A 14370-nucleotide genomic window follows, 5' to 3' on the forward strand; every position below is an offset into this window, starting at 1 on the left:
AGAGTGAAAAAAACATTTCTACAAGCTCTTCCTCAACATTTGATCCAGTCCAGAGGACAGCTTAGCAGAAAAATCGAATCTGAATTTTGGACTTTACATGCTGCACTTGGCACATCTGGAGTGTGCTTTACTGGGGCATGACACTGGAAAGGAGTCAGCACACCTGGCTTGGGCATTCACAGATGGCATGGCCTCAAGCTACTCATTTGCCTTTTGTGCCTGCTCTTTTTTTATGACATACCGTACCATACGATGTCATTCTTGGCAAAAAAACATGGGGGGCAGTTGGGGTGGGGTGTGTGTCCAAAGTAGCCATTGCTCGGGGACCGGCTGGGCATCAGTCTGCTGGTGGGAGGTGGTGACTGATTGCCTTCGCATCGCTTTTTCTTTTATCAGTCTTCATTTGTTAAACTTGACCCACTTTCCCCCCCTCGCTTTTGCCTTCCGATTCTCCCTCTGTGCTGCTGTGGGGAGTGAGCGAGTGACGGCGTGGGGTTAGTTGCCAGCCAGGGGCAACCCACTGCAGCCTCAAACTGTCGTAGACGATGGATGTCTATTTAGAGAGCATTGCTATATGCTTGTTCTATTCTTCTGGTCTGCTCTATCTGCTACATCTTTATCTGTTTTATTTATTACCAGCAACAGAATAGATGGCTGTGAACAGTCTTGTCCAGTACAGCCATTTTAGATTCTTACATGCTTACTCTTGCAACTATCTGTGTGGCATTGCTTGATTTCTGCCTTTATTTTACAATTCTTTTTCATGTGCTGGTAACTTTTTCAATAGTGGTTAGAGTTAGGGCTAGATCATCCTGACTCCATGATCTACTAAGATCAGCTTTTCTTTATATAGAAAAACACAGCTTCCTTATGAATGCCTCACAAGCCACTCAAAGAGAAATTCAGAGAGGTTTTAAAAAATTTACGGGAATTTTTTAACACAGTGCTAGGAACTGGACAGAAATGAAATTGTTCCTTATTTAATGGAGTTTTACCAACAAAACTTACCTCCATTTAAACTGTATTCAGCAGGGACTCGGGTCATTGCAGCAGGAACATCCAGTCCCTTCAGGTTGACTCTGTTTTCCAATTAGTTTTATAGTTATGTTCATGTACATGTTCATCTGCTTTTCCTCGTCCAGAAAACTCATTCTCCACACAGGATGGGCAGCTTTTGAATTGACAAATTCTTGCTTACTTATGCATTGTCTTTCTGTAGCTTTTGATACTCATCATGGCTGATATGTTGGTGTTCTCTGGTGGCAGGCAGCAAGGTGCCAATCTGGATAGAAACTTTAGGCTCCAGATCTCTTTTCATGTGTTCTGAGTCCAGTTTCCCAGCTGACATCAAAAGCAGTAAACAAATCTGGTTAGTTGCTAAGCTGGTCAGCTTGTCCACTCCCACAATGTGAGGTTGCATCTATAGATATTACCCACAGTTGCTTCTCCTACCAATGAAAACTACCCTGGAAATCAGGGAGAGAGGAGAGAAGAATGGGTAAATGACATCTTCCCAGTGTGGAAGTAAGCCTAAAGAGACTCAACCCACTGAGACCATGATAATGTTTGGTACTTAATTCTGCATGGGAATTTAGGGACATTACATGATACTCTCCCACCATCCCTCCCTTTCCAGAAACCCCATGAAAACTGAAGGTCTTACAGGACCACTTCCAAGGAAACTCCAGAATAGTTGGGAAGACATGAGGCTGTCTCAAGACCAGCACCTGCCAGTCTGCACTGATAGGGTTCTGTAGTGAGGCATCCATCAACTTGAAGTACTAGTTTAATAAAGATATTAGATACAAGGATAATGCTTTTCTGAAGGCAGCCTCAAGCAGCCATACTCAGGCGAATGCCCAAGCTGGAAGGGACTGGCCTTATCCTAACAGCAATATTAAAAAAAAAAAACAAACAAACAAACATCCTAACAGCTGAGGTGACACACCATAGATTACAGAAGATAGGGAAAAGAGAAAGAAATAACTCTGAAGTTATTTCTGGATACTTGACTCGGTCTATAGCTGGAGTAGTATCTTCTCCACCTGCACCTTTACTCCTCTAGGAGGTTCAAAGCCAGCAGAGAGTAGGTGGCTCTGAGACATACATTAGATCCAAGAATGCAAATTTAATTGCAGTGCTTGGATGTAGATTTTCTCACATAGAAGTGGACCGAGATTTATGATCCCTCCTTCACAGGATGAGTCCAAACTTCAGTACCCTCTTAGAAGCAGAGGAAGTTAAAACTGTAGTTGAATCGATGGCTGTTGCAAAGAAGAGATGAATAAACCCAGTACTTAAGAGGTGGAAACAGCTATAGAGTAAAAACCCCATCAGCCTCCTGAAATTTGGCACAGATAAACCATTTGAGGACTGAAAGCGAAGTACCAGTCTGAGCCTTTAGAGAGGGATGTTAATCGCTCCTACAGTTGAAGATGGCCCTAAATATTTCAGAGAAGGTAACCAGAAGAACAGGTTGTGTGTGCTGTAGGAGATATACTTGGACAACTATCAAAGTAGGCTGGGGGTGGAGCAGGAAAAAGGGGAGATCAGCCATAGGCCTTGAAGGTCATATAGTGAACCCCAACTTCCCTACTTCTCTTTTCAAGAGAAGAAGCAATTGGGAGGGAGAGAGAAGAGGAGTCAGAAGGTAGAACACTGAAGTTAATCTCTTACCGCCTCATCCTCTAGCCTCCTGACCTTACCTGCATTTAGCAAGACAGCTTGAAAAGCAGCGAGGCTGCCCAGCCGAGAAGATTCCTGGCTGGCAAACAGCCTCTTGGACAAACTGCTGGTTGCTGCTTAGCTGGCACTTTGTAGCACAGTGTCCTGGACAACAGGACTAAGGAAACTTTGAAATGTAGGCATAGTTGTCACTACTTCTCTGTGGAAGATGTATGCCAGACTTCTTCTTCTGATGAGGCCAAGGTAGTGACCTGGCACAAGGTACCTGCTTCATCCCCTCTTGGCATGCACAGACAGAAGGTGCTGTAGATACTTGAAAGTGGAAGAGAGGAAAAAGGCACTTGATTTCTAAGGCTTTTGAATGCCTGGTGAGACAAATGCTGAGGCAACCACACAACTGTGGTAGAGACAAGCCATAGGGTTTCAGAAGCATGGTGAGAAGATGTTAGGAGCGAATGCATCTCTCAAGTGGTGGGTAGCAGCTAGTAAGGATCTGCAAAGATATTCTCATATCCAGGAATAAGTGACTTTAAAAAGACATCCAATAGATTTTTAAAAATAAAGTGGCAAAATGGTGTAGCCTCCAGCCAACTTAAAATTATAACATGCTAGTGAATCGGATCTCATGATTTATGGACCACCCACTTCTGCTCTTATTGAGGAAATGCTTCATTAATACAAAGCTCCAGCTAGATTGGCCTACTGGATTTACTTGATAATTTTGAGAAATGAGGTTTGGGTGTCTGCATGAATTGGACTGGAAGGCCCTTTTTCCTGTTTAAAGACAGTAAGATTTATAGCTTTAAATGCTACATAAATGTAAATGTTATAATGTTTCACAATCATGTATTTAAACACAGAAATCTGTTTATTAACCCAAACAAAACAGAGGAAATGATTCCAGCCCTCAGGTTTTGAATTCTCATTTAAATATGTGAACATCAGTCCACAACTTAGAGATGTTTGTGTATCTATGTACCTCCAAAATACTCATATTTCATAGGCTTTTTCACATTAATATTCACCAACAGTATCACAAAAGTTCTTTTTCTTTTACATAATTGTAAGCAACAGTAATTCTAGAAACACTAGAGAAAAAAAAGCATAGCAATGTCCACAGTTACAAGAAAAAGTGCACATTACTTGGTCACAATCACAGTCATTACTTGGAAAACTATATGTAACAAGTAGATATAAAATATCACTGATGCCTTAAACTCATTGTCAAAAACAGAATTACATAAAATTTTGTACATGAAATAAGGCAAATTTAGGAATGCACAAGAAACTTGTTATTCAACAAAAGCTAAACAACAGAACAGATAGTACAGTAAGCATAAACTAAAGTACTTTTTTTCTATATACTTAAAAATAAGCCTGCTGTAGTGCACAAAGAAAACACCATTAATGTGTAATCAATATTATAAAATAAGAAATAGAGGGGTTGGGAAGAGTGGGGAAGGGGAGAGAAGTGTTTTATTATAGTTGCAGCTGCATCCATTTACAGTTTTGTACAGGTTTTAGCTAGGCCTGGGAATTATACAAATCATACCAGAAGTGTCAATTACCTCCTCGGTAAGAATTTTGTTTAAATTAAGGAAACAAAAAATAAATACACACAAGAGTGCAAATTTTCAGATTGTCACTTGCAACCTCTTAACATTCATCATCTACATCCAATCACAACTAGAGGGACTTGTATAGGACAGCAGCAGTGATCATGGAGTTAGATGAGCTCACCATAAGAAATCAATTTTATCTTTTTTTTTTTCTCAATGATATGTCTTTTTTAAAAAACCCTCAACTCTTTATTAATTGCTAATAAAGCTGCAATATATTACAGAATGGAGCTGAGAATGGTATGAATGCAGGAAATGCATGCTTCCTTTGGAAAGTATTCCATAACATGACAATTTACAGTACATGGGGGAAGAATTATCCAGCATCAAGAGTTACTCGTTGTAGAAAGAATATGAAGTTGGGGAGAAGGGCACAGTCAGGGGTTCAAGAGAGGAAGGGGGGACTTAAAATACCTCCTCAAAACATTTTCAGGACAAGTGAAAAAGTTTACCAAAGTAACAATGAAAAATCTTGAATGAAAACAAAAATCTTTTGTTTTGTTTTTTATAAAAATTACATTTTTTTAAAATACAAGATCCTTTTAATTGTAATTGTGCCCTGTAGCAACAGGACATTTGGCAACGTTTTGCCATATACTGCAGCTTTAAGTCCAATGAGTCAGTATCACATTCCACTAATATTGCACTTGGATCTTGAACCATTTTTTTTAAAACCATCACAGCATCTTCTGTTTCCTCCACTTGTTAGAACGAGTTAATTTCTAGCCACTTTTTCGATATTTATGCTGACACACTAAAACAAAAGCAATAGGCTGGACACAGTAAAGTACCTCGGAAATACCAGAGGTCGAAGTTCACTTGAAGCACCTTAACACATCACTTTATGGATCAAGAACAGTGTGGCATTATGGTAATTAACTCTCCTAAAAGACTGTGCAGTAACTGAAGTGTGTGCTCTGGGAAATCAAAATGTCATTAGTGGAAACTCTGAGATAAGACCAGGCCAGTGTGAAGGTTACATGACTCAGTTCTGCTGCAAAATAAGGTTTTCCAGTTCATCTGCAGAACGCAATAAAAACGCGGCTGATTCTCGATACCCTGCCACAAGCTGCCTCACTGCATTTATTTCAGTTGGACTCAGCTGGGGTCTAGAGCTTGAACTACTGGAGGATCCAGAGCTGGTTGCTAACTGCCTCTTCATACTGAGATCTGTTGGACCTGCAGGTAACAAAAGAAAAGAAAAGAAGCTTCAGATCTGCGGCAAGAGACCTTTCACAGGTCTGCAGCCACAAATGCAGAGTAACAAAATCTGCTCTCAGCTGAGTGCCAATGAGAAGTAGCAGAAACAAGCAGTAACTGTTCAGGTACCAGTTGCCCTGCCAGGAACCACAGTGATTTATATTTATATATGAAAGACACCCTTTAAGTTCTATTTACACTACATGAGGGGCAACTCCACCGCCAGTAGAAAATCACCCTCTAGGGCGTATCCATACAGTGTAAGCCACCTGCACCCCAGCACTGCCCTGGGATCTGATCCTGGTGAGCAGGCAGAAGATTCATCTGTGCCTCCCCCAGCTCCAGCTGCCATCGTAGGCTTCATGGCATTCTGCACATTTGCAGTTTTTATCAAAGAATAGAAAACTTATGTTCTCTAGATATCTATTTTTGCATTTTATGCTTAAATCAGCATGTGGCCAGATTGTGAATCCCTTACAGATGTAGATAAATAGTCATTCACTTGACTAGCCCTGATACCATGTGATCACTTGCATAAATAGCTAGTCATGAATGAGATTAGGCTGTGACAATCTGGCTGCTACATTGAGGAATTCACTATCATCTGTGGGGGCTGCATACAGCTGGCAATATACTGCAAGGATCTTGTGAGGCCTGAACACTGAATAGAGAATCTGCAGCAATCACTATGTTGCCTTGGCTTACAGCAATATGCTTAGCACTTTCCATCAAAGAATATTCTCAAGACCATGTATGCTGCATGCAGAAGACAGCATTCCTGAGGGTGGTCTGCATGTTACTATGATCAGCAAAACCATCTGCCATCATTAAGTTTGGCTTTGTGTGGAATTTCCCTGGTCATTTGGCCATAGTTATTAATCAGCTAAGATGTATGGTGCTTTGATGAGATGTTTCTTCCTGGAGCGTAATCTGGACAGGTAGAATTGGACTGAGGACTTTTTTTAGACATACTAGAACACAGATGACAAGTATACTTATCAAGCAGTTTATTACGTGCAAATCTGGAAGAACATTATTCATTCATTTTGACAGTGTAGCAAATCACAGAATGGTCAGGGTTGGAAGGCACCTCTGGAAGTCATCTAGTGCAACCCCCTGCTAAGGTAGGTTCTCCTAGAGCAGGTTGCACAGAGTCACACCCCGGTGCATTTTGAATGTGTCCAGGGAAGGAGACTCCACAGCCTCCCTGGGCAGCCTGTGCCACTGCCCTGCCAACCCCAAAGTAAAGAGCATACTCAGATGGAGCTGCCTGTGCTGCAGTTCGTGCCTGTTGCCCCTTGTCCTGTCACTGGGCACCACTGAAAAGAGCCTGGCCTCATCCTCTTGACTCACCCTTAAAATATTTGTAGACATTGATAAGCCCCCCTCTCAGTCTTCTCCTCTCCAGGCTGAACAGCCCCAGCTCCCTCAGCCTTTCCTCACAAGGGAGATGCTCCAGTACCCTAACCATCTTTGTATCCCTCTCCAGCAGTTCCCTGTCTCTCCTGAACTGGGGAGCCCAGCACTGGACACAGCACTCCAGATGGGGCCTCACCAGGGCAGAGCAGAGGGGGAGGACAACCTCCCTCCACCTGCTGGCCACACTTCTCCTGATGCACCCCAGGATCCCATTGGCCCTCTTGGCCACCAGGGCACACTGCTGGCTCATGGCCAGCTTGCTGTCCACCAGGACTCCCAGGTCCATCTCCACAGAGCTGCCTTCCAACAGGTCACCCCCAGCCTGTACTGGTGCGTGGGGCTGTTCCTCCCCAGGTGCAGGACCTCACACTTGCCTTTGTTGAACTTCATGAGGATCCTCTCCACCCAACTCTCCAGCATGTCCAGGCCTCGCTGAATGGCAGCGCAGCCTCCTGGGGTATCATCCACTCCTCCCAGTTTTGTATCATCAGCAACCTTGCTGAGGGCACACCATGTCCCTTCATCCAGGTCACTGCTGAATAAGCTGAACAGGACTGGACCCAGCACTGACCCCTGGGGCACACCGCCAGCTACAGGCCTCCAGCAAGACTCTGCGCGGCTGATCACAGCCCTCTGAGCTCTGCCATTCAGCCAGTTCTCAACCCACCTCACTGTCCACCCATCTAACCCACACTGTCTGAGTTCACCTATGAGGGGAGACAGTGTCCAAAGCCTTGCTGAGGTCAAGGCAGACAACACCCACTGCTCTTCCCTCATCTACCCAGCCAGCCATTCCATCACAGAAGGCTGTCAGGTTGGTCGGGCATGATTTACCCTTGGCGAATCCATGTTGACTACTCCTGACAACTTTCTTTTCCTGCACATGCTTAGAGATGACAGCCAGGATGTGCTGTTCCATGACCTTTCCAGGGATGGAGGTGAGGCTGACTGGCCTGTGGTTTCCTGGGCCCTTCTTGCCCTTTTTGAAGACTGGGGTGACATTGGCTTTCCTTGAGTCCTCAGGTAACTCTCCTGTCCTCCATGACCTTTCAAAGTTGATGGAGAGCTGCTCAGCAGTAACATCTGCCAGCTCCCTCAGCACTCAGGGGTGCATCCCATTGGGGGTCCATGGATCTGTGGGTGTCAGGTTTGCTTAAGTGATCCCTAACCTCATCCTCTTCAACCAAGGGATAGCCTTCCTTTCTCCAGACTTTCTCTTTTGCCTCCAGAGTCTGAATTCCTGAGGGGTAGCCTTGATATAAAGACCAAAGCAAAGAAAGCATTCAGTAACTCCACCTTCTCTGTATTCTTCGTCACCAAGGCACCCACCTCATTCAGCAGTGGACCCACATTTTCCCTAGTCATCCTTCTTCTACTGATGTACTTGAAGAAGCCCTTCTTGTTGTCCTTGACACCCCCCACCAGATCTGCATCTCTGCATGTTGTGACAACATTCCTGTATTCCTCCCAAGCAGCCTGTCCCTTTTTCCACATTCTGTAAACTTCCTTCTTCTGAGTTTTGCCAGAAGCTCCTTGCTCATCCATGCAGGTCCTCTGCCCTCTTTGTTTGATTTCTTACTCATAGAGGTGCACCTATCTTGAGCTTGGAGGAAGCGATGCTTGAATGTTAGCCAGCTCTCTTGGACCCCTCTACCTTCTAGAGCCCTAACCCATACAATTCCTCTAAGTAGGTCCTTGAAGAAGCCAAAGTTAGCTCTCCTGAATTCCAGGGTTGCAATCCTACTTATTGCCATGCTTCCTCCATTCAGGATCCTGAACTCCACCAAGGCTGCCCCCAACCTTCACATCCCCAGCCAGTCCTGCTTTGTCAGTACAAGGTCCAGCAGCACACCTCGCTTTGGTGGCTCCTCTACCACCTGTGTCAAAAAGTTGCATCAATGCTCTGCAGGAACCTCCTGGACCATGTGTGCCTAGCTGTGTTGTTTTTTCAGCAGGTATCAGGGTGGTTGAAGTCTCCAGTGAGAACCAGGGCCTGTGATCGTGAGGCTACCTCCAACTGTCTGGAAAGGCCTCACTGAGTTCCTCTTCCTGATCAGGTGGCCTGTAGTAAATCTGTACTTCTGGAAGGCAGAAGATCAGACTAGCCTGATCTTAATCTTAATATTCTCCTGGAAATTGGGATCAAGTTACCCAAGTCAATGTATCTTGCCTTCCTATGAGAAAAATGTCACCTTTCACTTTCATCTGGACAATGTATGTCAATGCCAAGGCTTTCTCAGCATTGGCTCACTGGATGGCCCTTGCTTCCTAAAGAGAGTGGAATAATTTTAATTTAGCATATTAAATTTTGGAATACAAAACACACCAATTCATACTTCAGATGTTCTCTTAAATAATCCCACCAGAATCACAAGATTCAAAAACAGACTCATTATCTTAAGCACTAATGGAAAGAGATGTACTGATTTTCAGAAGCTGAAGATCTGGTCATAAACCTTATTTATTTGTCTTTCTTTTATGCTTATGCAGAGATACAACTGAGACCACAAAGAACGTGGAGATCGCCATGTCCCCACACTGAAGTTAATGAAAATCTCCCCTTGCGTGAATGAAGGCAGAGCTGGGACTATGAAAAGAAACTACTTGAACAGAAAGGGTCCTATTACATCTTACTTCCTACTATGCAACTAGCATGACAGCACTTAGCCTTACAACTGTATTATCCAGCTTTACACTGGCATAAATGAACTGACTTTTAAGTAACTTCCAGCGTACAAAGGATAAATAAAGGACAATTAGCTCAGTGAATTTGTTTCAGTGTGACTGCACGCTGCAGGGAAACGATCACAGTGTGAAGAAGCTCAGAGGATATTTCTAAGTAAAATCTTAACCCAGCACAGAGAAGAAGGGTATACAAATCATAAAGCCAGCTGGACTGAATGGTTGTAAGAAGCCATTAAAGACTTCTGTATTTATTGAGTCAGTAGTGAAAAAGCTACCACTGACATATTGAGGGCATTGTGCTCCATATGAACCTACTTTAACTTTTATGTTCTTTCCTTGACTCTCATTCATGTGACAGCCAAAACCACACACACAATATATAGCATAACAGAGCTTCTGTGGCAGAGCACATCTTTTTCTGCAATAAAACTGAAGGGTTTTTCTCATTGGTAATCCAGATTTTTAAGTGACTGAATAAGATATTAAGTTTGTTTCACTCATAAGTAGAAAATACGTAGAAATGCGCTTGCTCACACCTCTGAGGTTTCCCTTACAAAAAACGATGAGTAAAAGCAAATTAAAAGCACTGCTCTGAAAGAAAAACTAGGAGAACAGATGTCCAGCAAGCATAAATCAGTGTAACTCCTCACAAGTCCATAGGGTCACAGTGATTTACACAAACTAAAGATCTGGCCCTGTATTCCTATATGTCCAGATTAACTATCATGAGGGAAGTTTTTTTAATGCTTCAGGATATATAACTTTGAAATACTGAAGGAACTGGAAATAAAGTTCTGTGCAAGTGCAAACCTGCAGTCTGCATTACACAAGAAACCATCAGGACCCAGAAATCCTCTTGGTCTGGGGGACTTGTGTTATATACAGAGCCCTTGGATACAAAGGAAATTAGAAATACTGGATTTTAACTTACCCCAGCTACTTCAAACTACTCATTTTTTTAAAAAAAACTCTATATACTAGGAAAATAAGATTTTACTTCACTTCCCAGACTTCTTCCTTGTACTTAAGTCACAGTGCTGTCTTCCTTGCCCTCAAAGAAAAGCCTCCTGAGCAAAAAAGCAAAGAAATACACAAACACAGAAAGTGTTCATGTCTGTGGTTTAGGACAGCGAGTATGCCTGTGCCTTTTCAGGAAGGGGAGCTGCACGTGCTGCCAGAGAGCTGAACAGAAAGAGAACAAGCCACACCTGATGTGGGGATAAGGATTTTAGTTCTTTTAATTATGTTATGTGACATACATAACCTCACCTCCAAAGCTTGCCTATGACAGCCAAAGTTTTATATCTGGAAGAATACCTCGCTCAGAGACTAGCTCCACGATGTATTATATTAGTCTCCACTTTTAATAGCTATGATAGACACTCACTGACAGTATTATTGATTCTTAAAATTTGTCCAGGCTGCTATATGCTAAAAGGGCTATAACTTATCTGTAGCTTCCTTATCATACCTGGTTGTTCAGAAAATAAGAAATAAATGCATCTTTATCTTATCGTGTAGATTTTTCCTCTGTAATTTTATGCAAATCAGCTACTGAAGCACAGGAACCTAAATCTTACTTATAAATATCCACTGCATTTCTTTAACCAGACAAATAAATCACAGATATTCTCAAGGCTTAAAATAGCTGGTTAAGTTTCGTGTACCTCTGTCCCCAGAAGCCATTACTACAGATGACTAAAACTGGAGAAAGCTGAACAGCTTCACCATGATTTTTTTTAATAACTACGCTAACTTTAAATAGAACTATTTCCTTAGTGTATTTAGTATTATTTATTAAGTTGTCAGTCTTCACAGGAACAAGTGCATCCTCATATAGAAGAAAATTTGAATATTTTTGCAATTAATTTTGCAGTGTCAGGTTCCTCCAAGGTGACATTGCACATTTTAGCATACTGCTTCCTATCCTGGAGTACTTCGGAACAATTAAAAATCTTGACTAGGTATTTCTCTTAGTGTGTACTATTATAACTCACAATTGTCACCTCCCATGTTTTTATAACAGCACAACATTCTCTTAAGCAGTGGGTTAAACAAATTGCTGGGACAGATCCTTTCTTTTATACTCTTTCAGAAGGCGGAAGTGTCGTTCGTCTGCCTCTTGCTGAGGACACCTGACTGACTTACACTTTAACACAAGAATATTTTTCTATTTACCACCTCAGTCCAGTTACATAGACCTAATTTCCTCTATGAGGTGGAACTGTTCTTGTTGGAACCACATCCAGCTGAATATGAGAACTCTGAAAACCCACTCTTCACGTGCTAGACAATCATTTATCAAATTAGCTGCTAGGAATATCTGCCATTAAATACACTGCTGGACAAATGGCTTTTCTGTAAATTGCAAGACTTAAATGGAAATAGTTATTGCCTCATGCTCTACTCATTAGCAACATGATTTATATCAAATTCCAAAATATGGGTCAGATGTAGATGTGCTGTTACTGATTGCTTAGACACTGTCAACTGTCTCAGCAAAAATCCCTTAAGAATTGTATGCTGTCACTGGGCAGCTACCAATCTTATAATTAACAACTACTGAAAGAATAATATATGTGTCAATGACTTTCAAAATGGTTATAACTATTGCAGATGATATTTTAAAATAACAAAATTATTTTTTAAAAATATGTGCTTAAGCATCTATGCTTCTACATTTTAACAATGGTTAAGCAATCTTTTTCATCAGTGAAGATGTAAAAAGCAGTGGCACTTATTTATAGAAAAATACATTTGTCCATGCTTTGAAATCGCTCTTGTGTATCTTTTCTATTGCACTTATTCCCCTCTGTCCTTTTTTTCCCCATGAGTAGCTTTAGAAGTGAGTGTGTACTGGATACTCATATGCTCCAATAAAACTAAATATAAACAACCATCAAAATATGCTACTTTTTCCAAATCAGATGTATTTATTACTACAAGGATGTTTTATTGTGATATTACGCATCTGTCAGTGTTTCTTTTCCTCCTGCCTTCAGAGAGCAGATGTGCCTAAAACTATTGTTTCAAATGCCAGATCTCCGATCAAGAAAAAGGGACTAATGAATTGGACCTTTTAAGCTTCTTTCTCCCTTCTATGCCTTTCCCTCTGGAAAACAGACCTTCAGCTAGCTTAGCAGAAAAAACTGCTGTGTTGCCTGAGGAAAAAGATGTGAAAACACAGAAATGCCTATAGCCACTGAACATCATGCATTTTCACCAGTCAGCAAACACACTGGTTTGTGATGAAATGATTATGTGAAGTTATCCAGTAATGTTTCCTGTCCACCACAGGAGATTAATTATGTGGCATACACCTGTCTTGCCTTAATGGCTGTCTCCTGAGCTTTGTGCAAAGGTAGAAAGTAGGATACTGTCCAATATATCTGCAGACATTCCACCCCTATTCCTATGGTGGGAGCAGACTAATACTTGCACATGCCATGTATCCAGTAAGATGAAGAGGACGAGGAAGGGGGAACAGGAACATGGGGATGATCTTAATATAGAATTCAGCCACAATTTCCCAGTAAGAAATTCCTACCTTTGCCACAGCACAGGTCAAACCATTCAACTTCTCCCAATCCCATATTTTGACTTTTTTAAACAGGGCTAACACACTGTCTCAGGTTTCTAACCCTATCACTCTTGCTCTGTGTCTACTCATGCCCCACGCTCCAGCTGTGTTAGAGACAAGCTGATTTGTCTTTTACCTCTTTCTCCACTTTGATGTCATCAGGGTAGCGGTGAGAGCACAGAAATCTGTGCAAGAGTAGACACGTAAAGAAGAGCTGGAGAGAGCAACCACAGCAAAAATCCCATTCAATCCCTACACATCATGGCCAGCCATGCTGTGGGTAACCCAGTCAGCACTTTTAAGAATTAGCTACATACTGGATATTCTCAGCTGGACATTTTTTTTAACCTAGTTTACTGCCAAGAAGCCTCTACTGATCATGCCAGTGCCAAGATTTTACAGAAGGTTACAGCTTCACCAGATTTGAGGGTGTGGAAATGAGGCACCCTCCCTACTGTCACATGCCAAAGTGGACAAGAGTGCTTGGCCCTCCTCTCCCTGCCCCAGAGCAGCACAACCATGCTGATCATTGGGGCTCAGCAGCATCAGCTCCAGGAGCTTCCCCCAGATACCCCACCATCTTTAGCAGGGCTGCACCACCCAAAGGACCAGGAGGCAAAAGGACCAGAAAGGCTGACTGGCATGTGGGTAAGAGACTTGGCTAAAGCAGGGAACAGCTGGGAGAGTGCAGCCCTTCTGGACCTCTGGAAGGAAGTAGCAGGGAGAGGCGAGCAGTGTGGCAGGGGTCTAGCAGCTACCAGCTGGACCATGGGGCCATTAGTCCTGGTCTGCAGGCCGCCTGTAGGAGAGGAGGCTGAAAGAGAAGTCTGCCAGGGCTCAGGATCTGTTTGTGGTGTGAACATGTTCAGATTCAACAGAAGGACTCACCTGAGCTGGAAGGGGACTGGACGTTTGTGGTGCCTGGGATGCAGTGCTGAGTTGTAGCTGTGGTGGAGGTAGGCTGCAGATCTGTGTAGAGAAATGGAGACAACAGCTGCTTTGTCTTACCATGACACAAGGGCATGTCCTGCATGGCCAGTCTGCCATAGAGTCTGAAACACCCTCTCTTTTCACACACACAAAAGGAAACGACTGACATTTCTACCTAGAAAACCAGGCAATGATGCAGAACAAACAGCCTCAAATCAACTCCAGGAATTCCAGCAATGGCAGCAGAAACAC

At 42.7% G+C, this 14370-nt stretch overlaps 1 protein-coding gene across 4 annotated transcripts in view; it reads right to left on the bottom strand.

The window, feature by feature from the left end:
* Positions 1-3534: 3534 nt before the first annotated feature.
* The window catches only part of NOL4 (nucleolar protein 4), a 201398-nt gene continuing 190562 nt past the window's right edge, over positions 3535-14370 (bottom strand). For all 4 annotated transcript variants that reach the window (XM_040587951.1, XM_040587952.1, XM_040587950.1 and 1 more), the window contains 2 exons: positions 14077-14157; positions 3535-5483 (listed from right to left, as the gene is read on the bottom strand). In XM_040587951.1, the coding sequence (XP_040443885.1) occupies positions 5290-5483; positions 14077-14157 (275 nt within the window). In that variant the 3' untranslated portion in view covers positions 3535-5289. The remainder of the gene's footprint in view (positions 5484-14076; positions 14158-14370) is intronic.

The sequence above is a fragment of the Falco naumanni genome, chromosome 3 (assembly GCF_017639655.2).
Source record: "Falco naumanni isolate bFalNau1 chromosome 3, bFalNau1.pat, whole genome shotgun sequence".
In the NCBI taxonomy this organism is placed as follows: domain Eukaryota; kingdom Metazoa; phylum Chordata; class Aves; order Falconiformes; family Falconidae; genus Falco; species Falco naumanni.